Genomic DNA, 26,876 nt, shown 5'->3' with positions numbered 1-26,876 from the left:
AAGTGCGTAATTGAGTCGCTTAAAAGCGCCAAATGGTTTCATGAATGTACCGCTCTCACCAGGCTCACCAGGTAGACGCTCGTCTTTCAAATGCGAAAGGAAGTACAAATAAATCCTAGCGCCAGCCATAAACGGATCAACTGCGCCGATCTCAATCCGCTGGTCTCCGCTCCTGCTCCTCGACAAGTTCTGCGCTCGCTAATTATTCCTGAATGCGGGTTTTATTGATGCAATATAAATAATGCAAATGCAATTTGCGGTGCATGCAGACAAGGGGGTGGTCCCTAAAAAATGTGCCATCTAAGCCATTGCCACTGTCGCTGCCACTGCAGCTGCGGAAGACCAGCCTCGAGTGCCCGACGACGGGTAATTATGTAATATGCATAATGACAATAAATAAAGTAAGTCGAAATATATGTAGGTAGCCAGGGGAAATATTCTAATTGAATAAGCGGCGGTGATTATGTTGCATGTGGAACTATCTTGCAACCCTCTAATTTAAATTAAAAATATATATGTATTAAGTCCTGATTTAACATTTATTTTATTTATTAAGTTATATATATGTATGTATGTATGTCAATCAATTTATCAAGTATATATAGGAAAGTTTTGTTCCTTCTGTGCTATATTATAAATATAATTTTGATACGTTCCACCAAAATTTATAGAAAATAGCTAAAGTGAAAATGACTAGCGAAATGAATAAAAATTGATTAGTTCTATATTTTTCATGTGACTTCATGTTTTAAATATAGCTAAGCCTTAATATCCAAGGATAAAAAACAGTAGGTAATCGTTAAAAATATGAATGTCAATTTTTAAAATATTCTCTTCATGGCATGAAGTTTACTGCGACTGAAGGTGATGCCCATATGCTATTAAAAACATGTTTACTCTATTTTAAAAATGTTCGTTACAAAAGGTCATTTGGATAAAATTGTTAATCTACTTATATTTTACATGTATATACTTAAACGAGGAAAAAGCCGTAGAAATTATATGCGAAGCAGGGTAAAGAAGTTTAAATCCAATGCCAAAGCAGTAAATAAGCAGTTACAAAGCAGCACAACGGTTATTAAGCCCAGACGCAACCCAGGTACATGAAGTAAAGTAAGGTAAAGCAAAGTTTTCAACCGGAAGAAGGAAATGTCAATTCTTATAAGAATTTTTCAAGCGAAACTTACACAAAACTAATTAGAATTACGAAAGTTTTTTTTTAGCAAATTATGTATATTTTCTTTGCTACAATGAACTGTCTAGCACAACACAACACATATTTCAATTTCTGTCACATCTAGCCGTTAAAAAATATATTTTTCTACAAACACCGTAGTTATAGAAACGAAGTTTCTTGTTTATTATTTTGAAGAGCCGGCAATCGTAACCACGCCAAAATGCCGAAAGTACTGTTTCAGAAGTACAAGAAGGTGGTGAGCAACATCGACCCGAGTCGCTATAGCGCCAAGTTCAAGGAAATCGACGAGCAGAGGCGTTCGCAAGGTTCGGAATCGGATTTTCCAGAAGAAATGGAGGGCGAGTTCGAGGCAGAAATGGAGGAAATGGGGTCTAGTGAATTCAGCTTATCCGAAGGAGAACCATCGCTAAATATCGGAAAGATCGATTTATCCTTTCCCGAAACAGTCGAGGAGTTCGAAAACAGTCCCCAGTGCTATCCTCCCTCGTACTATACCCTCTCGCCCAAGGAGCGGTTGCTCCTGCTGTACGCCGAGAATTTCCGGAAGCAATTGGTTCTCAGCTACCCAAAGAGACGAGCCATGGTCTTGGCCCTTCCCAACGAATGCAAAGTACAGGTGAAGTCAGCACCATCTGCCCCTTTTACTGGACAGCGTTTTGATAAATTGCCCCTCTTAACCAACTTACAGAAATTCGTTTGCACCACCATCAGGCCAACGGCGTTTATTTACACGCAACTCATATCAAGTGTCGAGGAAATTGCCAAGTTTGTCGCCGATTTCATTCAGTATGAGCCACTGCAGGATCCCATGAATTTGGTAAGTTTATTATGCCAAAGCTGAACCAATCATATATCCATTCTTCTTGGGTTCCGAGCTCATGTAGTAATATATATTGAAGTTTATGCGTTCTAAAATGGGCAATAATTTGACCAAGACAATTTATGCTTGTAAATATTTTACAAGTATTAATGATAATGATAAAAATACTAAATGATTGTTCCGATAAAAGTTTATATATATATAGAAACCCACTTAGACCCTGCAACACTACAGCGATAAATAAAAACGACAACAGTTCTAAGAGCTTCATAAAAATTATCTAATTATTTTTTATTGAACATGTATTTAAAATTACATTTAAATTTGTAAATGTTTTTATTTAAATATCGCATTAATTCCGAATTAAGAAAATTCTTTTGAGCACATTTCCATAGTTAGTAATATACGAAATTTAAAAACGTTTGATATCAAATGCATGCCATTCGCGCCAACACACCTTGCAGTTCGAAAAGTTTGTTTTCGTAACAAAAACTAAGGGCTATAACATTTTTCTAGAATGCATTGGGTGAAAAAACAAACTAACAAAACAGAGTCGGTTGTCTTTCCGTTCAAAAAGAAATGCATAATAGCTACAAATAGAGTTTCTCGATATATACACGTTAACCGTACGATTAATTAATACAATGCAATGCAATGGAGTGGATTCGAATTGAATTGAAAGAGACCGAAAGTATGCTCGATAGGTTTCACAGCTAGGAGATAAATTCAGTGGAGTCCTCCGGATGCGTGCAACCATGTGGTCTAACTGCTGGAGCTCAGTTCGTCGTACTGCTGGTACTCGCCCGTGATCTGGCAGTCGTCGGGGTCATCGTCGAGGTCACAATGTACAAATTCGTAGGGAGGGAAGAACAGGGAGCTGAGTAGGGTGGCCGACGATCGGTAGACGGCCGGCGCATAGACGTGGCACCTCGTCGAGGCCTCGGCGGCATCCGCATCTGCATCTGCATCCAGGACACCGGGTCCTGGCTCTGCAGCGTGCAGTGCGCCGTTTGGGCTATTCTCTATCTCTGTATCCGTGGCTGGCTCCGTGGGCGCCAACTTTGGCTTTTCCTATTTGCGACGGCGACTCTTGCCCCGCCCACTGCCCTCCTCCTCCGCGGCGTGCTCCTCGTTGTCCTCCGGCAGGCTCCGCCAAGCGGATTTCTCGATCATCGGTGTCTCGTTGCCCGACTTTATGGCGGCTATCAGGAAACGGAGCTGCATCAGCTGCACGGCCGTCACGCGGGGATTGCTGCAATTCTCGAGCCACTGCAGGAACTTCTCGCCATGCCGGATGGCCTCGATATCCTCGTCCGCCGTGCAGTCCAGATACTTGGCCTTCTCCTCCTCGTCCGTTTTGTTGGAGTTATTATTGTTATTGTTATTGCTGGCGCTCACATCGTTGTTGTTCGTGTGCGGATTGCTGGTATCCTGGAAGCTGCCCTCCGATTCGGAGGATCCCTGTTCCGGCATCAACGGACCAGTGGCGTCCATTCCGCCCATCTTGAAGAGCATATTGTCTAGGATCTTCTTGCATTCACTTGTAGGATTCGGAGTCTCTGGAGTTTTGGTCTTCGCCTTCGGTTCGGGACTCCTGCTGCCTGATGAATGGGCAATGGGACTCTGCGAAGGGGTCATCACTTTGCCGGCGGCTGAGAGATCCTCCGGTTTCCCGGATGCCTCCGTCTCCACTTCGCCATCGAGATCGGGCTCGGTGGCCTCGTCAGCCTCGGGATTCTGTTCGTTGGAGGACAAACTTCTCACCGACGGCGTCTCAGTCTCTTTCGTGAGATGGGAGTATAGTATGTTCGAGGGATCTCCCATGGATCCCCCCTCTGCAGCCGTGGTGGCCACCTGCTGCTGCAGTTGGTTGGCTTGCAGGGCGGCCAAGGTGGCGGCATTGGGATTCAGGGTATGCAGACTGGCCCCGAACGCCTTGCACCAGTTGTACCACGCCGCGTTCTTCTCGTCCAGACTGCCCGACGGTGTGGACGAGGGTGTCAGCGGAGCCGAGGGTATCGGCGGAGTCTGGGCCAGCTGACTCATGTGCTGTGGTGTGGAAGATCTGATGGGGGGACTGGTCACGCCCATGGGAATTGTGGGCGGATAAAGGGGATTCAGGCCCAACATGGTCTGCTGCGACTTGAGCCAGTAGAGCAAGGGATCTTCGGCCAGATTGGAGAGCGTCATGGGCCCGCCCATTTGCGAAGGAGCAATCGAAGGACTCGGACTCTTGATGTCGCCTCCCTTGCCCTCGTTCTTGATGCTTAGATTGAGGCTGCCCTGGCCCTCCCCCGGCTTCTGTTTGGCCCAGTTCTTCACCGACAATCCCTGCGCCGACCTATCTCCACTATCGCTCCTGGGACTCTGCACCTGCAGCGGCGTTTGGCCACTGGGCTTCGGGGTCCTCAGGTTACCAGCGCCCGCTGGGAAACTGTTTAGGCCCGACATGGCCGCCAGACCGGGATTCAGCTGGGCCAGCAAGTTGAGGTTTGTGGTCAGCTCGTTGAAACTGATCGCCAGCGGGGACTGTGATATGCCCGTGAGACCCGAAAGGTGCGTCAAGCTAGAGAGCGGACTAATTGCATTTAGGGAGGGATCGGCGGCGGGTCGGTTGATATCGGCACCAAACACTTTGGCCTTGACCCCGCCATTAAAGGCCGCGTAGTCCACGGGCAGCCCGTTGTACCCAAGATCGGCCAGATTCTTGTTTGTACTGTAGTCCAGGCCATTCAGAGGGGATCGCTTGAAGGCCAGCTCATCGAACTTCAGTTTGTTGGAGAAGTTCAGGGGCAGGGCGCCATCCAAGCGCTGGCGCTTTTCCGGCGGACCCAGAAGACCTCCGCCGCCTGCTCCACCACCTCCTCCTCCTCCATCCATCTTATCGCCCAGGGCGTCGGCGCAGAGGTTATCCGTGGCGGACTGGCGGGACATGAAGCGCAGCTTGTCCTCGTTCTTGCACCAGCCGCGCAACGTGGACTCGGGCACGCCGATGTCCCTGGCCACCGAGGCCTTGGACTCGCCATCGTGGATCCTCTGGATGGCATGGATCTTGTCGCGGGGCGTCAGGCTCCGCAAGGGACGCTTGCCCTTCGTGCCCATGCGGATGTTCATGTGGGGGTAGCTGGAAATATCCAACTTCAGGCCGTTGTCGAACAGCTTGGCGTCTGGAAGAAAGAAGAACAAGCGTTTCTTAATTAATTACCGTGACACACTTGGCATATCGCATATCGCACGGCGGACCGATGCGTTCCCATTCGCCAGCGGTGTAGCACATAGCGATATATATGTACTCGGCCGAATGGCGAATGCCGTGTGCGCGCGTCCATGTACTTTCCATGGGCAGGGGGTTGGGGCTCAAAAACGGTCGGAAAGGGGGGGTGGGGGCGGTCTGTCATGGGGTGTCAGGATGTGCCACAATGTACCAGGATGTGTCAGGATGTTCAAGGGGTGGCGGCTGGTGTTTCGCATGTTCGCACGGTGCTCCAATAAAATCGCCGCGCGCTTTAAAATTTTACAGACAACTCGCGGTGTAAATAAACCGCACAGCCGGGCGTATGCGCTATATTGCGTATACGTGTAGGTGGTCCCATCGTATCTACATATATACGTACATAGCTACACAGTCAGGATGACAAAATCTCTCTCTACGCTCTTGCAGGCAAATGAGCTGGTTCACGCCCCTTGCCGCTTTTTCGCTCGGCGCACGAAGGATGCCAAATTTGCAAAAAGGACTCGAAAGTGTGCCTGTGTGTGTGTATGTTCGTTAGTTCGACACTGTGTGCGAGTGTGCGAGAGCGTGTTTGTGTGTGTGTACACGGGGAGACAATGGAATATGCTAATTGGTGCGTTGCCTTCGCGCCGCGACGCGCCTGCTCCAAAATGCAGCGCGCAACGCGAGCTACGAGTAAGCAACAAGAACAAGCCATTCGTCGGCCGAACTTTCCCGAGTCCGCAAATTTATAACTTGTTTACCTGTCTCGGGCCACTTGGCGCTGCAGCGCAGAACATCCCCCAACTTGAGATACTATGCGATACTGTTGTGGGCATGGATGTGGATGTGGATGTGAATGTGGATGTGCCAAGCACGCCTGTTGCGCCTTCCTGTCGTACCCAACCTTTCAGCCTTGCTGCCTTGCTGCTTTCCTTCTTCGAGATCTGAAATGTTGCCAAAGGCAACGGCAGGTGCAGCAGAATCAGCCGCAGCGGCAGCAGCGTCTTTTGGGCCAGCTCTCAAGTCTTTTTTGGCCTGCCCAAAAGTCGAAGGCAGGCAGAAAACAGAAACCTGAGCGAGCAACAATATGCTCCGCCTCCATCTCTCCAGAAAGTGAGGCATGCAAAAGAGCTCGCCCCATGGTGCACTTTTAAAATGAAAAACACGTTTTGCGCATGACTGACACATGATTTCTTTCCCTGCATATATATGTACGGATATATCTGTATATATACATATATATCAATATATATATGTGTGGCATTCAAATATACTGGCAGGCCAAATTGGTGTGCGTGCCTTCGCAGAGCGAAGTTCTCAAAGGAAGAGAAACTTTCGAGAACTAAGAGAGTGCAGATAACCAAACTGGAGGAGTCTTTCGTTTGGCCATCCATCGCAGTGCTGTTTACAAAACGCACAGCGCTCCTTGGCTGGCTTTCAAGCCACTTGGAATGGAGTTTACACGTTGCCAGCTATTAATTTGAGACTCCTGCTGGAATCACTGGACTTATCTCCTTCGGTTGCTTGTTTAAGCAGACTTGAGCTTATGATTTGGAATAAGCAGTTGGCAAGGACCAAAAGGGATAAGGTGCATCGTTTTGGCAAATATTTAATCTGGATGGTATTGTTATAGGATATGCTAGGATGCTTTCTATTATTTGATTTGTATGAAAAGAAAACTTAAATGGGGAAAAGTGGCACTAGATTCCGGTATTTGAATTTAAGCTACCTATTTAGTTAACTATATAGCGTATGTAAATCAAATGTATTTAATGTAATCTAAGTCTATTATTATGATTATATAATTAATGAGCTACGTTGGTAATCACTGCTAATAGTTATGCGTTTGTCACCTGGTTGAGTATGCGGTTTAATGCATACCAATCTAGTTGGAGCCTCCACTTATCCCCTCAACCTCACACTTGACAACCAACCCACAAACATAGACACTCCGGGGGCTGTTCATAACCAATAGAGCAGCAAATAACTGTGTCGACGGTGGTGCATGTGATTCTGCCCCACTACCGACCACCTAAACAGCAAACACCTAACACCATACGCCATGCAGCATACACCATACACCTAACTCCATTCAACTAACACCACCCACAGATCCGGAGCTGCGGAGATCCAGAGAAGCAGCGACCTGCCAACAACCTGCACCCAAACACACATATCGAATAAAACTTTTACAGCTGTATAAAAATTACAAGGTCTTTGGCCATTCAGCAGCGGAGTCGAATGGGCAATGGGAAATGGCAAATGGGAATGGGTGGGGCTGAGATGGGGTGGAAGGAAAAGAATTTTTACTTTCGCTTTCTGCAGTGGGTCCGTCCTTGTCCTAGCCGGCTCGCCATTAAACTTTTCACGAACCGAACTGGGACAGTGAGAAGTGTGTAAAAAATCTAGTAACAACAGAAAAAGATGAAAGAAATAAATATAAAAGAATTACACCAAGTTTGTCAGTGTGTGTGAGTGAGTGAGTGTGTGTGGAGGGGGCCTGTCTCTGTCTGGTGTGGCTGCTGTGCACACATGCACACTCACTTACACACACCTAGCCAGGACAGGACATATGTATGCCGGAATGGCCATACCCGTCAGTATGTCTGTAATGGCCAACCGTCTGGCCATTTCATCGTACACGTGAGTGTGCGTGTGTGTGTGTGTGTGGGCTAAGAGCTTCTGATTTTCCTATATACAATTATAATTTTATTGTATTTACTATTTTTTCGTTTCTTTGGCTTCGTATTGAACTCACTCACAGACACAGAGGGGCAATGCATGTGGCAATGTGGCAAGGACACCAAGGAGGGTCAAATGGGATGGGTTCGGATGGGCGGGGGGTAAGCAAAGGGGGGCAGGAGAGTCTGGCAAATGGAGGTCAACGACTGAAACTAGTACTAATATGTGCAAGCGTTTGATAGCTCCATTCGTTTGTGCTAATGCAGAAAGAAATAAAACACAAAAACGAGGCAACACATAAAAATAAGAATTCCGTTGATAAAAGAAAAAGTTGCTTTGGTCCAAACCCAATCGTGTGTTAGTGTGTGTGTGTCTGGGATGTCTGGGATGCTTCCCTCACCGCAGTTATGTGTGTGCAAATAAACCATGTGTCTGCTGTAATGTTGGACCTGTTGGCACCAATGATCTATGTGGCTTTAAGCACTATTGCACCTTTTTATTGTGTGTTTTGGTTTATGATTAGCCCGCTTAATGTTGTGTCGGAATTTCGCAGTGGAGCGAGATGATTAATTGTCGGGGGAATCGCTATGAACTTTATGAAATTGTCTAACTATTGTCTCATATATGGGCAAAGCTATTTTAAATAAGGAATCGATTTTTGGCAAACAGTTAAAATATAAATAAATAGATATAAGATTTACCTTCTTTTGAAAGGATTGTTTTTAATTAGTAGAATTTAATATACAAATGTAAATCTTAGATTTGAAATATCGGTGATGTTATAAATGAAGTTGTTTCGCAACAAATACAAATACTAAAGATGTACAATTGTACGAGAAAAATATAATTAAAAAAAAAATGTATAAGAATTAATAAATCTTATTGATTTTTAACTAATTTTTGAAACAAGGTAAAATTTAATGATTGGATACATTTTCATGTTATCAAATAGTGACACATATCCTGACCATCCGGAACTGTTTTTTAAAAGATTTTATGTGTTATCTAAACTAACCGGATAGTTAGGTCAAATATCTTTTTACCATAAATACGATTAAAAAGTATTGCATACAATAAGTGGCCCATAAAACCGGTTTCCTCTGCTTGTTAATATGACAATTCAATATAAAATTGATTGATTGAGGAAATCTAAACATTTTAATGATAAAACTTTTTAGTTAAATAACATTTACAAGTGTTTTAAGTTTATTTTACAAGCTATGTAACATATTAAGTTTAGGTTGTTTATTTCATAGATTAAAAAATCAAATCAATCAAATTAAGAATCAAAAAAGTTTTATTTTTTATTATACATGTAAGCAATAGCTAACGTAATGATGGGAAGTTACAGAAGATATTTCTAATATCCAATAACTATCACTCCTGAATATTTTCATGAATGCGACGTTTAATAAATACTATAAATAGCTAACTATTATAAATAATATTTAAAAAAAAACATTCTCAAAAAAACATTGTCTGCTCTTTTGTTAAAAATATATGTGGTTTGCAATCTATTGCAGTGAAAGGTTTTTGCTTAAGATGCTTTTTAAAAGACGAAGATTTTTAGTTATTAAGTTATAAAATTTAAAAAAATAACTATTCAAATACAGAATAATTCACATACAGAACTTCACTTTTATTGTGTTCAAGATGGTGATGTGTAAAAATACATAATTCGCTTATGTTGTGTTGAAAGGTAACTCTTCAAAACTAAAATATCAAGTTCGGTGTCCAATTTAAATAAAATAATTTTTTACCATATTTATAATTTTTCTGGTCTCACCAATTCAAATTTTGCAAGTTGAGCTTAAAACATTCGGTTAACTGTTATTAATTGATGCATTATTGCTCAATTCACCGATTTAGTTAAATACTAACCTTTTAGTTAACTTCCGGGGGCGAAAAGTGATCGGTGCCTTCTTCCAGCGAAGGCGGGAGAAATTCGTCGATAGCGCAGCTATTTGCAGCACTTAACTTATTCTTATCTCGACCGGCGATGTTTTTAATTCACTTTATAGTTCACATGGATTTTAATTTATTGTTTTCAGTTAATGTTGTTGTGTTCACTTGCAAGGATAACATCAATCGGTCAATCACAATCGAACACTGTGCTCGCGATGCGTCGTGATGTTTACCGCTGCTGTGGCGTGCGATTTTCAGCGGCAGGACATGCGGTGCGGTGCGGTGCGACCTCTCTCTCGCGCTCGTCGAAGGATATTGTGATATTGTGACGCTGCGTCGCTGTGACGTGGATGTGCGAACCTGAGCGGCTAGCGTGCGGCGACAAACTACCGCGGCGGACTTGAGTGAATTTTGATTTTAGCGCGGCGAATTTCCGCACGGCGACGACGGCGGCGACGTCACGGGAAATTTAAAGTCGCACGTCCACGAAATGCGGCGTTTCGTTCTCACTCACACATACACATACATTTGTGTCCTGCAGTGGTGGTTGTGTGCTGGTCAGTCGTTCTGCCTTGGTATTAGTAGTTTTGTAGTTGTCGTTTTTGTTTCCTTCACGTGTGCGTGAGTCGCTCTCTCTCGCTCCCTCTCTCGGACTCTCTTTCGCCCGCTCTCTTTCGCTCTCACTGTTGCGAATTTCGCGGCCTTTTTCGGTGACAGCCAAATGTACAATGATTAATAACGGTCAAGACGGCGGCGAAGAAGTCCTCTCGCTTTGGCTGCCCCGTTCGCAATATTCGCATTTTGGCATTTTCGCATTTTGGCCGGCCCAACCACAGGCCAGTGTCCACTCACACACACACACATCTAGCACATATACTAACGCAGCACATCCTCCCACACACGTGCGGACACACAGCTGTGTGCAACGAAGACGACGCAATACTCGTGCTAGGCTTTTTGAGATTGAGAGACGCACATCTTTTTCGTCCTCCTTTCTTGCGCCCACGTGTGTGTGTGAGCACAGAGAGAAAAATCGTGTTCTTGACCCTTCTTAGTAAAGTAAAAGTTTTTAAATTTGTTAAGAAATCGAAATTTAGTATGATAATTATGTATATCCCATGATTATAATTATGAAATCGAAACTTAATGAAAAATAAATGTAATTATGATATTGATTAAAAGATCGCTAGTTTTTGAATGTATATAGTACTTTTCTTCCTAGCTTATACTTCTTTGTATTCTGTATGAGTTTTAGGTAAACTAGATTCTTTCCAGTGTAAGACTGTGTGCAACCTTAGGAGGCATTTGCTTGCGCTTAGCTAACCATTTTCTGCTTCCTTAAACGCTGGGCAACAACTATCAAACGAGCAAAGGATCGGCGAGAAGAACGTGAAAAACCTAGCCGAAATCCCTGTCTAATTTTCGCAGTAGGGGGTGCGCCTTTTATCGTCACTGATAATTCTGTTAGTTTTCCCGCTGTCATGTGCTGCAGTTGTTGCTGTTGTGATTGCGGCCAGTTTTCCTCGCTTTGTTTTGATACATGCCTTCATCGCAGATTACGTGGGCTCGCCTCTCTTTCGCGCCCGTTTCGCAAAGAGCCAAGCCAAATGAGAACCAAACAGCCTCTTCCTTAAGAGAGAGAGAGGAAGCGAGCTAGTGAGAGAGCAGCTTTCGTCCTCGTCTTCGGCTTTTTGCCGCCCGAACCGAACGAAGTTTTGGCGGCAGGCGGTGGAGACCACACGGGGAAACCCCCCTTGGGAAACCCACATTCTTGAAAACAAGGCGAATCCGTCCCACAAAGCCGCTTTCTTGGCTCTTTTTGTCGCTCTTTTCGCTGGAGCGTGACCGGCGATCGCCGAAGGAACCGGAATTCTCGAACGGACACTCGATCGCAAAGATATGGGCATAGTGGTTGTTGTTTCTCCATCGACTTTTGCAGGCAAATTTCTGCGGTTTAGAAATGTCAAATGGCGAAATAATCGAACTCAAATTGTGGGACATGAAACTATTTAGCTGCAAATATCAGGTGATAGCCAGCTTCGGAATATGTATTTACCACATTTAGCTACCAAAAATGATATAATTATAGTGTATATAGTTAAACACAAGGTAGGCAGAGGACAATAACTTATGTTTTCCATTAAGGTGCCGACCCATTCTTAATAGACTTAGTGCACAACATATTCAATGCTTGGTATACACCATGTTAAACATCTTACGCATTTATATGCTTAGGTTCCTTGTAATATTAATTACCGAGCTGATAACTGTAGGTATAAATGGAAAACCATGTTAGATAGATTGTTGATATCATTCCCAAGCAAGTGTCAAGTCAAAGTGTATTTTGATTAGTTGTGCGAGAGAAGAAAAACCTGACAAGTATTTGCACCATCGTGGGATAGCCCCGAGATTACGATCTTATATAATGCGTGTGTACACATAGGCATTTGAGGTCGTAGACTTAGTAGTTGCCATGCAAAACATTTGCGCAGAGCACACACACATTCGCACATACATAGCTCCCTATTTCCCTATTGTATCTGGCCAACGAAGGCGGCCACTGACCATAATAACAACAACGGCAACGAAAAAGACAGCAGCAGTGTCGCCAGAGTTGCTAGTTGCTGCCTTTCGGGAAATCGCTAAGAAAGGTTTTTGAATCCATGTCCGAAACGCACAAGCACAATCACACGTACACGCACAGGCACACGCACACGCACACGGAAACACAGGCCCAAGGATATAGTGTAGTCGTACATATAAGTAGAGGCGTATACACAACAAGGAGCAACAATAACGCAGGACTACGGAATACGGACAGCGGACAACGGACGGCGGACTACGGACGACCACGAGTACAGATGGCCGGCATGGGGCCGCATTGGCAAGAAACATATCCTTGCCACTAAAAAGCCAAGCAGCCTGCCCGGGTCGCTTCATTTCATCACACACACACACACACACACACACATACAGGCTCACTCACTGGACACACACTGGAGCAGTTTGGCAACACGCTACCCACACAGACGCACATTCTTCTTAGCATCCGCAGGCACATCAGCATCTTTAGCGTAAATTTTGCTGCTGCGAAAATTTAGAGTTGTTGCTTTATGCCAATGTGCGTGCTAGAGTGTGTGTGTGTGTATGCTAGTGTGTGTTTTTGGGTATATATACTTCAGATTTTCATCGGCCAACCTAAAACCCCCCGCCCTCTTAGCCAGCGGAGCCCAACCCGACCGATTGTCCATTGTCCATTGTGTCCACCAAGGCAACATTTTCCATTTTCGTTCGTCCTCTCTTTGGCCGCCGGACTTTCTCTCATATCTGCAGCTCCTTGCCAGCCGCCTTCGTCCTAGCCACCAAGCCACCAAAACCGCCCAACCGCCCACCTCACCACCCCTTCAGTTGGTCAAAACCCCCCTTTTCGGATGTGTGTGTGTGTGTCCGTGTCCGAGTGTGTGTGTGTGCTGGATGCCTTAATGTCGCTGCGTGTGTGTGTACAATTACGAATTCGTCGTCCTCGACTAAACTCAATTCACTTTCTCCCTAACTCTGGCAAACCCGCGTCGTTGTCACCGTCGTCCTGCGATGTCCTTTCACCCAACCCGACTCACCTCCCAGAATCCCCCCTCCATCCCTGAATCAACCCAACCCCTCATGTCACACCTCCGGATGGCGAAGGAAATTTTCGCGTGAATTGAAAGATGAAGGCGCACTGGGCTGGACGTTGGTCACCCCCGATGGTTGGTTATATGTACACGCATAGGTCCTTGCTGATTTCCGTTCGAACGTGTGGCTATGTGTGTGTGTGTGTTTCGGTGTGTCGGTGTGTGTACATATGCTAGAAGACGTGTGCGCTTGATTTTCAGCACCCATCTACCAACACCCACCCGCCCTGGGAATCTGCATCCTCTCACATTGTCTTTGTATAACTGTTCCTAAAACAAAATTTTCAGTTTTGCCTTCGAAAAGATAAATGTGTGTACACGAGTTTTCTATGTATGCTTTTTCGTGCTTGTGTGTGCGTTTCTCCCAGCTACATGTACTCGTTCACTGGGATCTACTCAAAATATATCCCTAGATGCGTACTCTACTTGCACCTTGCCTTAAACTCGATTTGTCCCTGCCCATTTCAATCAACTCATCGATCATTTATTTCTATTTCGATCACCATCAATTGGGTTTGGGAATTCAATTCGATACCAGTTTGGATCACAACTGACATTGATGGTTACGAAAGATTAACAAAAATATGAATCACCACCTGGAATAGAAATTTATCGAGATTTCCAAAATATCAAAGAAAAATATAATTTCTCAGAATTGTAAGTGAAAGTAGATAAATAATTTAGTCCTTTGGGCAGATATCGTTTGTAAAAAGTTGTTGCCTACTTCTAGGGGAATACTAGTACTTATTAAACATAAACGGTATTATTAGATTAAATCTTTTTATTTAAATAAATGCTTTACAAGACCATACATCATGTTTGTCGAATCATAAATTTAAAAAATAAAATTAGGAAAATAAGTACTTGAATATACATATTGTGTGCGAAACTATTTGAAGATGAGGTTCCTTTCACATACACCTGATTTCATGTACTGCAGATATATTTGCGATGGTCAAGTCGAGCCGAGCATCGTCGCCTGGAGACAGTCTAATCCGTTGTCCGCAATTGTGCTGACCTGGGCGGTCCTGCAAGATGCCCATGCTGGCAATTCTTTCCTACCTAACTCGGAGCGAAACACCCTGCCTCCTTGGCCATTATCTGCAGTTTTGTCTAAGCTAAGGCGATTTGAACAGACAAAACCGCAGCTCTCGCAAGTTGTTTGGACCCAGTGCGTCCTTTCGTCCTGCGTGCCCTTCCTATCCTTCAAATGAGCTCGCCATGCACTCGTGGTATTCTATTTTGTGTGCTGCTGCCATAGCTGCTGCTTCTATGTTCCTATGATTTGCATATTCGAGCTCGTAGCTCCTTTGTTTTAATGCACCCCCACCCCTTTGGTCCTGAGTCCTGGCTCCTTTGTCAGCAGCATTTACCTGGCCGAGTGTGTGTGCGACTGTGTGTGCGCGAGTGTGTGTGACACTGGCCTTTGGGCAGGATGCCGCGTAAGAAGAAGCAAACGGCCAGGCTGGAATTTGTCCTTCCAATCTAAGCCAAATGCTGGACGTCGTCCGCTGGACGCCTTGGTCTCCTTTGCTTTTCCAGCAAGCAAGCAGGGAAATTGAAACAATTGAAGAGGTAGCCATGGATGGAGCCTGGCTGCCCGGCAGCACAGCAGTCCGGCATCCTGGCAGTCAGGACAACCAGACGCAGCATTTTCGACCATCAACTACTGGCCACTTACGGACTCGCCTCCACCGCATCGCATCGGCAAATGTCCTGCTGCGGAAGCCAGAGCGAGAGGGACAGCGAGCTTGAGGATGCAGCTGGCTAGCCAGTGCGAGTGAGATGTCCTTTTTGGCCAGAGCTCTAGCAACGGCAGACGAATCCTTTTCAAAATTAAACTATATGCAGCAAGTGGAAGAGCAAGGCAAGAAATGCACACACACACACACATATTCACTTCTATGCCACAACCGCCCAGTTTTCGTATCCTGGTCCGAGAATCAGTCGAGTGCGAGCCACATGCAAATAGCGCAGACACATGCACTTTTTCTCGTATCCTTGGTCCGTCCGCATCTTATGTATTCGGCAGAGCTTTGTTAAGATATTCTTTGCACCTAAGATGGACGACGTTAGATACGGGCGGCAGCTAGCCAGCTCGGCGCTTATATACAGGTTCAATCAGTTGCTAATTGCTATAGGTCCGAAAACAGTCATGTGCACTGCACCCACACACTCGCCGCTATTTGTTTATACTCATATGCCAGGATATATAAATGAGTGTGCACACACACACACATATGCTTATGCGGCGAAAATATGTAAGTGCAAAGCTGCACACTCAAGTGTTCAAACAGCGCGCCAGATTAGTTATAACTACATAGCTCAAGATGCCATAAAGTCGATTTTTTGGTACGAACTGATGGATAATTTCCGTAAAATCCATATATATGGCTTATATGGCTCGGAAAACCTGATCATAATACTTGACCTTTATATGCAAAGCGCTCGAATTCGATTTCATTCTTGACACTCTTAAAAAAATAATCACACAATTTGTTTGGCACAGTTTTTTCTTCTTTCTTGTCTGCATTCTTTTTCTTGTTTTAAACAAAAAAGGGTTTGCCGGAGTACGAGAAAAAGTTTGTCTGAGTTTTCGCCTTTTTTCTTCTCCTTTGTATGTTACAAAAAGTAATTATTTTCATTTTATTTTTATGTGCCAGTCTAACCAGTTTACTTTTACTCATATCAATTGCAAGGGGATAAATGGGTGCTTTAAAAATCCATTAAGGTTATATGAGAAAGGGGAAGTATTTAAGACTTAATAAGCGATACTACATTAAGCCTAAAACTGCACCTTAAATGTGTTCGATCTTAGAAGAGTCATATAACCTTTGATAGGACCCGGAACATATTTCTCCTAAAAGATCCTTTGAGAAGGGTAATGTAGAAATGAAGGCTGGGCAAACAATCAATTCATACAGCCGTGTAAACTGGCACTTCCTAGCCGCGCATATCCATTCATATGAACTCACGCCACCACTTCAGAAAAGGCTTTCTTTTGCGCCTTTTGTCAAACGTGTTCGACGTTTCCCGCACTGCAGATGCAGGGGGGAGTACTCGACTACCAAATACCCAGTGCCAAAAATAGTCATTAAATATTAGAAACAATCCTTAATTCTTATACAACAATATATCTCAAATAACAAACTTAAATATATTTTTTTTTTATTATACCATATATGAATTTCGGCATACCCTCTGTAAAACCAATAATCCCCATGGCATAAGTGACACAGGGTATAGACGCCACAATGCGGTTAAATGATGGCGATATGCGCTGACGCTGTAAACTCAAGAGTGATGTCCTTTGCCATTCACTCACAGTCGCTAAGAAAAACGAGAGACCGCAAACGCAAAAGGATGCGACGGCGTCGAAAAGCGATAAAACGCGATTTTATGCACGTGTTGAGTGGCTGCCAAAATGGGCAGGTTCCATATCCGCAATCCTGACGAGGCTGCAAGTGTGCTAGATTACTCTCACGGAATCTATTATAAAAACGTATATAAGTAATCGTTTTCGAATAATACTGTTTTCCGATCCAGAATTCATTTATCTGATAAGAAACGTGGAGGGTTAGCGAAGCTTACAGAAATGGGTAAAAAAAAAATAAACAAATGGACATTGCATTAACCAAAGTCTGGACAACAGATGTCTGGGGTTTGGTGGTTCGGAAATGGAGGCGTAACATTCCGGGTGAAGTGCAGATGTCACTAAAATTCGCTGACAGTCCAATGAATCGATATGATATCTAGGCCACAATGATTATGGCATAAAATGCGAACTTTCTTCCGGAAATGAGAACTGCCCTTTGATCTCGTAATATTCCGTTTGTTCCCGACTTTCCAAGCATGCATTCATCATTCGATTCAATATTGGTGCGATTTTTTTGGTGCGAAGTGAGCGGGCCAGGACGGGCCATTCCAAGTCGCTTGACGAAACCAAATACGCTGGGATACAGCGCGATGTTCCCTTCCTCGAGGGGATGAAATCGCTGTCGCTTCCGGTTGAGTGCACAGAGTCGCGGAGTTGCAGCGATGTAGAATAGCCTGTCGTGTTGCTTGGTCAGTTTGCAATTGCGAACCTTGTCGTCTTTCGACTTCAGTGACAAAAAGCAGCACTGTCGTTGTTTTAGCGAAAATAAGTGGGTAGGGTATGATGGCTGTAACTGCGAAGAGGGAATACCCTTTAATCTGGTGTAATATGTGGGCTATTCAATCTGGTAGTGCAAATTTATAAAATTATGAATATAATCTAATAATACAAGGACCAAAAAGTAATCCCTAAATAGTTGAATTGTTTTCATAAACCTTTGAGGAACATACTATTGGCATCATTGCATACTGCTACGTATGAAATAAAATTGTTGAGGAACAAATGGCCATCATCGATTCGACACCAAGCGGAATAGCAGCTGAAAAAAGGAAACAACAATGCGGCAAGACATCTTCCAGATACTCGTCGTTCGCCATTCCCCCCGCTGACTATGCGCATATCGATTTCCTTCGGCTCGAGAGCAATTCACTCGAGATCGGGCCAAGTGCCACCGGCAAAAACCCAACGAAAAAGGTGGCCCCAAACTGCGAACTGCAATCCCTATCTCATTTCCCTGGCTCGGCGACTCGGCACGGTTGCAACCCTTTGACAAAGAAAAGCGTCTCCCTGACGGAAAACTGGCAGCGGGTCTTCGCGTCCAGACTTCGCAGGCAGGAGGAAGGACTTGGCCATATATGGTCAGACGGGCGAGCGAACCGATGACGTGGGCCCACCCCCCACCAGCTTCCGGACCTTTCAGCCCCGCGGCTGCTGTTTACCATGCCACGCTCGGTTTAAGTCGCAGAACATCCGCAACCACCGCTGACCCACCCATCTTCGGCCACCCATCTCTTGCCACCCACCACGTCCCACCGCCAAAGGTGCTCCGGCAATGGCCAACAGCCTTCGTGGCTACAATAAACTAGACGCCAATTTCGCTGTCGCTGACACGGCCATTGCCGCGGCCATTGAGCGTCGACCATCTACACATCTACACGGAGAACAATAAAGAGTCCTTTCTTACGAGCGCGTAATATGCCATATTCAAAGGGTTGCGAACTGAAGAAACTCTTCGAATTTTAATACCCCTTTCTTTAACAAGGATATATGCCTGTGTTATCAGTATGTGATGTATGTGTTTATTGAGAATATCCTTTACCACCTTTACATATCAGCCCATGATTTCTCGCTGTGCAGCATCTCGCTTCCACCGTCGACCATTGTCGACTACAGGACTGGTCGGGTCCACTTACTCGCCTTGCCCGCGACGGAGTGGCGTATTCCTTTGCTCAAAAGCAGACCAAAACCAAACCAAACACACATCGACTTTGTGTCCGAGTCCTCGCATCAGTGTCCGCATCTGTCTGGATTCGCGACCCCCGTCACATCACTCGAGTCCGTGGTCCGCAGTCCGCAGTCCCCAGTCCGGAGTTCCGAGTTCCAGTCCCGATGGCCGCGACCTCATCCCACTTTGGTTCTTAGCGACGTCGTCTGTCCGTCGCATTTATCCTCGCTGTGGGCAACGCCATGTGACTTGGATCGAATCTGTGATTGTAAGTTGTGCGCCGTCGTTAGGTTGCCGCATTGGCAGTCGGTGGGTGCCACTCCAGCACATCCACATCCACATTCTCCACATGCACCCTCCTCTGCCATATCCACTCCATCACTCGACTGGCCTCTGTCCACCGGCTGTACACGGGGTCTGTATCCCAAAGACAACGGCGGAGTTTAAAACCATCATCGTCGTATACACACTCGCTTGGCTCAGACAGCGCGATATTGAATAAGAATGCCTCCCGATGGCAGGACTCAAATTTAATGTACGGCTGCTCATATGTGGAGGGCTATTGATTAGGAAAAAATGCTTGTCAGGATGGGCCAGTTCTTGAGCTATGTATGTATTCTATTAAATATTAGGTACAATGAAAATGTTTCCATACTGAATATGATGCAATTTTCGAGCTTTTCAAGGTATTGGCCACATTCAAAACTGGGCTAATGCCGCGTGTCCCATATTAATAAATCCTGTGTGTGTAATTCCTTCGAGGATATGAGTGAAACTATGATGGGATTTTAGCGTAAGCCCACCGCAGAACAAAACCTCCATTAAGCGCCAGTTGAAAAGCACCGACTTTGACTGACTGACTGTTCGGGGGAATCAAATGTCTTAATTTCGCGTGTTTATATCTTAATCTTGGCCGTTTTTAAGAGCATCTATTGGCCGGGACTTTTATGTGCTCAGGGTCCCGGGTCGCGGAAGCTAGAAGTCGGGCAAATAATAAAACCCCAGCGTGGTGAATGGGGGAATGGCGCCATAGACATCCACGTACATCCAGGGGCGCAATATCAACGAAGACGCGCAAATAGTGAGCGGATTTCGGACGGGATGAGAGATGGAATGGGTTGGGTTTGGCTTGGCTTGGGCTACATTGGGCGGTGAAATGGGTCCGGATGATGGTGGGTGTGGTGCTGTGGGGGTATTGCGCGTATTATGGCGACACTAGCGGCGCCGTGTGTCCTTTTGTCCCCAGGACAATAACACTTCCGTGCAGTACATTATCATAAAGGGGTTAAGTCGCTGATTTTCATCGTGTGTGCTCATTTAAAAACTTACACACGCTGCTGGCCCGCAAAAGGCCCGGCTTGGGATTTCCTGGAGGAGGCGCACCACCCGAGTCCTGGCTGACGTCTTATGGCCATCAGGCAGGACGCGCAAGGACTCGACGCCTCGGCCGAAGGAATCGCGCTGAATTTCACCGCTTTGTTTCAGCGCTCTTGTGGAAAAGATGGCAGCGGCTCATTATGCATCCCGATAAGCGATGTGCCTCCCCAGCGAGTCCTTCGCCCCCAGGTTAGTCTAACGAGGACGACGACGGGCTGGTGTGGGCGGTACGTATGGTGCCAAGGCATGAGGCATCTTTCTGGTGGGTGGGGGGTGCTTGCTGCATTGTGTCAACGAGGGAAGGCCGCCAGTGTGTGCGTGTGTGCTTGTCTGTGTGTGTGTGTTAGTCCGCCTGACATCCCCGTCTTGAGCCCTCGTCGGCCGCATTGTTTTGAGTTGTGACCCGCGAGCGGTGGCAGTGGCAGCCATTCAGCAGGGTGGCAACTGAAAGTGATTCTGTCTCGGCAGACTCTGTTACTTGCCACCCTTTTTCGCAATTTTTCGCCGCTTTTGGCGCAGTTTTTTTCGCTTTTTTTTCGTACTTCTTCCTTCAGATGGACGTTGTCGTTTCATACCACGTAGTCTTGGTGCAGTTGGGTATATCAGCGCAGCGGAATGATACCTTAATAGGCTTGTGGGGCCTTAAGAAATCAAAGAACCATTTTAGACAGATTAACAACATTTGTATAGGCCAAAGAGTATGGAGTAATTCAGGGAGTCGTTAAGATCATCATCACTGTAAGAGGTATCTCCTGGTCGATCATCTCATGGCATTATCCCTTTCGCCGACTGTAATTTGAGCTAGAGCCCCTGTTCGAGCAACCGGGCGCCCGTTGCTCCATTCTCGCTGTGCATTCGTCCCTTTGTTTTCGTCATGTTCGCTCCTCCATTGTTGCGACTGCTCTACCAGGCCCGATCCTAATTTAACACGTTCGAATAACCTTGAAGCGTTTCTTATTACGCGCGACCGCAGTGATAGCGGCTCTGCAACGCGCTTCCATGGCCAGGCAGTCCAGGGTAGCCTTGGTGGCCGGGGAATCTGGGGAAGAAGGAACGTGGAGAGGGCAGGAGAACCCTGGACGAAGAGGAGGAGGAGGAGGACTCAATCGGCTGGCCAGGTAAGGCCGTTTGCATCGAATTCAATTAGACGCCGCTGACTGACTGGTTTGCTGACTAATCGATTCGAAAGAGCGTGAGCGAGAGTGTTTGACCTCGAACAGTGCGACTTCGTTCGGTTCGCCCCGCTGATAGCTGATAACTCCGGGCCTCATTGTGATTCTTATGGCTTCACACGGCGATTTTGCATTTTAATGGCCTTCTTCGAAGCGACGGGGCGTATCTGCGCAGGGTGGAAAGGTGCAGGACCCTCCACACGACTAGAATCCTGTTTAGTTCCTGGATTGCACGGAACTTTCCCGCGAAAAAGTGTTGGCTAGCCTATGTGGTTTTTAGGAACACATACAGCTCATGATGTGATATCTTTCAGATACTATTACTATCCTACCATATATCAATGTCATATCATATCAATATGCTACCATCACATGCATACCTAGTCTCAGATCCTCCTGAAAGATCTTGGCTTATACCGGCAAATCCTATCCCAAAGCCGAAACTAGAGCTGTGCGTATTTGAATTGCCCGACTGCAATGGCAATTGCAATCTCGGAGTGCGTATGTGTCAACGACTGCTGTGGCAGGAGGAACCCGGAACCCCAGGCCCAAAATAATTGCCAGCGTTTCCCGCGTTAATGGCCGCTTCGCTACGCTTCACAGATTCGGACGCACATGCACAGAATTCCTGGCAACGGCGGGATTGTCTCCTAAGTCTTCGCGGAACAGCAAAGAAGATGAATGGCACGGGGTCACGCAGCCACCTACGGGGCAGTCGCAGATGTGCAGGTAAACAACAATCGGGACAAAGGATCGCCCGAAGGCGGATTAAATGGGAGTGGGTCTCACTACCTCGATGCCGAGCTGCAATGAAAACAGACCGCTGATTGTTTTGGGCAACTGAATGACATCCGAAAATCGGGGGAAAAAAACACATCGAAATGAACGGGCATGAGTAAACACTATATGGTTAATACCCCCTTTAGAAAACATCCAAGAAGTTACAGTTTCCTGGTGGGTTTTAAACGATTCTTAAGAATTCGCATGAGGAATACGTAAATAAATACATGGCACTATCAGATTAAGATAAAACGACTTGGAGATACTTTTTAACATATGGACGGCCTCTTGGAATAGTAAAGTTGTTTTATTTTCAACATTAAACTTTAAAGATACCCGATCAACAGGTTCATTTCCCAAATCTGTGGTCTTCCCATCCACAATGCAAAGCGGATATAACTTTTCCAAGGTTGTAAAACATAGCCTATGCGATCTTGACTCCTGCTGTTTTTACAGGGTCATATATAAGGGTACATATAAATTTTCCTCGGGCAGGTAAACGCTGCTTGCTAAAGGTAATCGAAGATTTCCTTTTTGTCTCGTGCTGCGCAATAGTTTGTGCCAAATTTCGTGGAAACTGGCATGCTGTTTCCTCAGTCCCGGTCTATATACATTCCTCTACATATTTATATGCAGCTAATAAACTCTTGTATTGCAATTGCATATTGGCTTCCAATGACTTTTATCGGGGGATGATTTCAAGATATTGCATTCTTAAGCTAATGAGAGGAAATCATTTGCTGGCAAAGTCCTTTGATTAGTATTTTTAACACATGTAAATATTTTTAAAAGATATTCAATTTAAGAATACTTTAATGTATTTCTGTTGAAGTGTTCATTTAATCGATCAAAAGTAGTAGTCTTCCCCTATAGACAAAAAGTATGAGCTGGTTTACTGAAGACTTTTAATACTTGTTTCTTTTTTAATCCCTCAGCCAAATCGCCTGATTTCGCCGGAAACCTTGTTGCGCAGGCGGAAGGGCAATTCCTATGAGATGGCCACTCTGCTGGCCAGCATGCTGATTGGAGCTGGTCACCCAGCGCTGGTGGTTTCCGGAGTGGCCCGCGAGGAGACGATTCTCAACGACCAACTGGCCGTTTCGTATCCGTATCCAATCGTAGAGGTGGAGGCTGAGGAGGTGAAGCCAAAGGTTGAGAAGCCGGGCCAGAAGTATAAGCTGCGCGGATTACCCGATTTGAAGAGTCATCTCGAAGAGGATATGGCCGAGGTTCACAGGCAAAAGGAGGCAGAGGAAAAACGGATTCAGGACGAAATTATTCGGAAGCAAATGGAGGTGAGGATAAACATGCACTTGCGCATATGTAGCGTGGATTAACGTACTGGCTAATCCCGAACAGGATCTTGAGCTGCTGGCCGTGGATCGCTATCATTATCGACGCAGTCATGCCTGGGTCGTGATCATAAACAATGCACCCTGGAGTGTCAAGCCCAAGACTACCTACACAGATGTCAATGGGGACGTGGTGGAGGCTCCACCCACGGCCATTTTCATAGAGCCCTCCACAGGATTCATCTGCGAGACGGGCTGCAAGCAGTACATCCTCGTGGATAGCATCTGGAATGAGTACAACTACTATGTGTGCAAGCAGAAGCACCAGAGGGTGAGTGAACTACGTTGGGACCTCCGGGACACCAAGGACTGGGAGCACATGCTTCCAGGTGAGCCGCCCGAGATGCGCATCTACAAAATGGCCTCGGATGAGAATGTTGCCGATGAGGAGCGCGACATAAACGAGGAGAAGCACCTGGACTGCATTGGCTCCTGGGTGGAGCGTCTGCACATCGGACTGGCCGACTTCGAGCAACGTTTCCCCAGCTCCGAGAAGAAGATCCAATACAGGGGAGCCATCCACGAGCGATTCTCGCCCTATTCCCAGCGCGATGGCAAGGTGATGCAGCTAACCATTTTCAATAACGATGAGTGCACCATTCCCAAGGTCAGATATGAGTACTACGAGAATCGATCTGACCTCATGCGCCATGTGAAGTACACATATGCCACCGATCAGTTTGAGGAGATATTCAACAAAGGGCGCAACGACAGTCTGAAGTGTGGGTATTTATACTTTGAACCGGAAATAAATATATCAATCTTGAATATTTTCTTAGCCATCGAATATTTCTCGGATCCCTCGCAGCAGCGAAAAGTGCATTTTTATTCGGCTTCCAGAATCGATTCCTTGGAACTGATGGTGGTTGAACCAGGCTCGCTAGTTCTGCACTACAAGGATCGCAGTGACAAGTGCTGGTATAAGGAATTCGAATTCACTCCAGCTGGAAACGTTCTCAAAGTGAGTGCACATTTATTATTTTATTTAACAATTAATTTGGCTAACTTTCAACTCCAACAGAAAGTCACTGAGAAATTTCTCAAAGCCAATGCTAATGATGTGTGCGCAAATGATATTGCAACACGCACGTTTCTCTTTCAACAAAATAAAATTGTACTGAAATTTCATTACACATTTGGGGCACTCACCGCTACAGTAGTGGAATTTACAAAGCCACCAAGACCGGATTATGGCAAAGAGCTCATATACGATGAGAAACTTACGAAAATATACAAGGCAAGTGACTGGATAATTTAAATATTATTATTTTGGCTTCACACAGGCATTCCTAAATCTCCTCCAGGCAAATCCCCTAGATCCAACGCGCACTAATCTCGAACTCTACCGATTGCTGTGCGAGCAACTTCAGTATGAGGACCATTTGAGGAAGAATTTCGAAAAAATCTTCGAGGATATAAACAACGTATTCGATTTGCGTAAGTCCGAAAAGGCTGAACCCAAACTTAAGTTCAGCATATTTGACCCACTTCGGAATGGAGCAGCCAGAGCCATAAGGATGAGACAGGTAAATTGCGCACTTAATCTTAAAGAATATGCTTTTTAATATGTATATTATAAAGTTTGAGGAGGAGGAGGAACTTAAAAAGGAAATAGCCAGCAAGCCCGCTGATTTCTTGGCCCCATATCTGGTGCCCTATAAGCACCAGGAGGAGCTTACTCCCGAGCAATCTCAAAATGCATATAACGCCTGTCTAAACGATCTGAAGTCGCGATTTGTGAGCCTGCTCAACAACTTGCAACGTCACTATGAAGATGTAAGTCTCAAGGTTTTTTTTACTTGTATGCATAAATATTGAAATTTTTATATAATATATAGTTAACCTCCGAGTCGAAGTCGCTAAATCGATTCCTTAACAAATTCGAAAACCAGTTCAATAACTACGATTACAAGAGGTTGGTGCAACAATCGAAGGATCTGGAACTCAATAAGCGAATGGTGCAACAGCGCTTGACCCTCACCCATGAGGAGTCCCAGAAGAAATACGAAGTGGTCAAGAACTCCCTGCTTAAGGATCCACGGCTCAATTTCAAAAAGGACGACGTGGCGGGAAGAGCTTCGGAGACATCGAAATAATAAAGTTGATTGAGAACGCAAAAATTTATTATTTCACACACATTGAAGATGTAAATATTAAAACAGTAAACATTCATTATACCATCGTGATCAAGATATGCTGCCATCGTATTGAATATTCATAAATTTAACGAATACTTTGCTCGTGAATCTTAATGGGAATTATCCACTTTGAAATGACCGATTGCCAAGTAAATGGAATTCAATTGAACAAGCGACTTGCAGATTAAATCAAAATCAAAGGTCGGCCTTTAAGATGCAGATAGTGAATTGCTGAGATTCTCATCCGCCGGTGGTTAAGTGGATTCTAAAATGCGAATGTCGATTTCATGGCCTAGAATCATTGCCGCCGCGCGAACAACGTCGCTAAGGGCGGTTGGGTGGTATGAGTGCCGTGAGTGGTATGAGTGAGTGGTTTGGGTGCTGTTCGGACGACTTGGACTTGGTTGGAAAGGGGGTGCGGTGCTGGCGACGGCGAGGAAAATTCGTTTCAAAAAGTGACCGTTTGAAAATTGGACAAAGTGGCTGATGCTGCTGCCGTGTACGGACCCGCGCCCAAGGCACACAAGCCGTACAGCCGAAGAGTCGTGGTTGGAGGCTACACACACGCACACACACATTCACAGTGAAATATCCTGGAAAACACACTCGCGTGTGCCTGTGTGTGTGCGAATGTCTGAGCTGGGCGGCTGTCCATTTAGCGCGATACCCACACCCCTGAAAAGCGCTCACACAATCGTTCACGACCCACGCACACACACACACAGCACACACACAACGAACTCATATGATGTCCGTGACCCCCACCCGCTAAACCATCGGCCATCGCCACCCCTCGTCCTGATGGGACGGCGAAATTGGGTTCGTCCCTTGAAAGAATCGTCCTAAGATGAAAGTGCTGTCCCTTGTCCGCCTACCGTACGTTAGCTTCGCTGAAAATTTGCTCGTGGCATGAACACATGTGGCGTAATTTCGTCGCAGATTTTTGTTCGCTAACTGGACAAGAAGATTTCGTGCACTGCGCAAAACGGGTTGGCACTTGACCAAGAAAATCTATGATGCGCTTCACTCTCGAATGGGAGAAGTAAAGTCTCTGGAAATAGCAGCATTGCTATGATGATATGATATGATATGATCATATCATATGATATATGTTTGCATAAATTATAGAATAATTATAATTATTATTATTCTTATTTTATAAGCAATAAACAATAAATCAGTTATTTCTGATCGTATGATTAATACTCGACTTTCTTATAAGATTTAGAAGACTGTTTTAACTGAC

General features: G+C 45.4%; 2 protein-coding genes across 2 annotated transcripts; one reads left to right on the top strand and one right to left on the bottom strand.

Annotated features, from left to right (window-relative positions):
- Positions 1 to 1,284: 1,284 nt before the first annotated feature.
- Positions 1,285 to 25,686, top strand: LOC6619672 (coiled-coil domain-containing protein lobo). Its single transcript, XM_032722141.1, has 9 exons — positions 1,285 to 1,814; positions 1,887 to 2,015; positions 23,076 to 23,435; positions 23,500 to 24,214; positions 24,272 to 24,453; positions 24,514 to 24,729; positions 24,797 to 25,018; positions 25,074 to 25,268; positions 25,331 to 25,686. Exons 1-9 carry the CDS (start codon positions 1,398 to 1,400, stop codon positions 25,586 to 25,588), a joined length of 2,694 nt encoding a protein of 897 aa, XP_032578032.1. The 5' UTR covers positions 1,285 to 1,397; the 3' UTR covers positions 25,589 to 25,686.
- LOC6619671 (protein distal antenna) lies at positions 2,359 to 10,618 on the bottom strand. Its single transcript, XM_032722142.1, is given in 2 exon segments — positions 2,359 to 5,185; positions 9,796 to 10,618. A coding segment is annotated over 1 exon segment (2,352 nt). The 5' UTR covers positions 5,133 to 5,185; positions 9,796 to 10,618; the 3' UTR covers positions 2,359 to 2,780.
- Positions 25,687 to 26,876: the final 1,190 nt, after the last annotated feature.

Source organism: Drosophila sechellia, chromosome 3R, assembly GCF_004382195.2.
Source record: "Drosophila sechellia strain sech25 chromosome 3R, ASM438219v1, whole genome shotgun sequence".
Lineage (NCBI taxonomy): Eukaryota > Metazoa > Arthropoda > Insecta > Diptera > Drosophilidae > Drosophila > Drosophila sechellia.
This window is presented reverse-complemented; position numbering and strand designations above follow the sequence as displayed.

What these genes read in the sequence shown, in the direction of transcription:
- LOC6619672 (XM_032722141.1), top strand. Translation starts at nt 1,398, where the DNA reads ATGCCGAAAGTACTGTTTCAGAAGTACAAGAAGGTGGTGAGCAACATC. An exon ending in GCGCAACGACAGTCTGAAGT is followed by an intron (nt 24,215 to 24,271) that starts GTGGGTATTTAT and finishes ATATTTTCTTAG; the next exon opens with CCATCGAATATTTCTCGGAT. An exon ending in CAGCTGGAAACGTTCTCAAA is followed by an intron (nt 24,454 to 24,513) that starts GTGAGTGCACAT and finishes CAACTCCAACAG; the next exon opens with AAAGTCACTGAGAAATTTCT.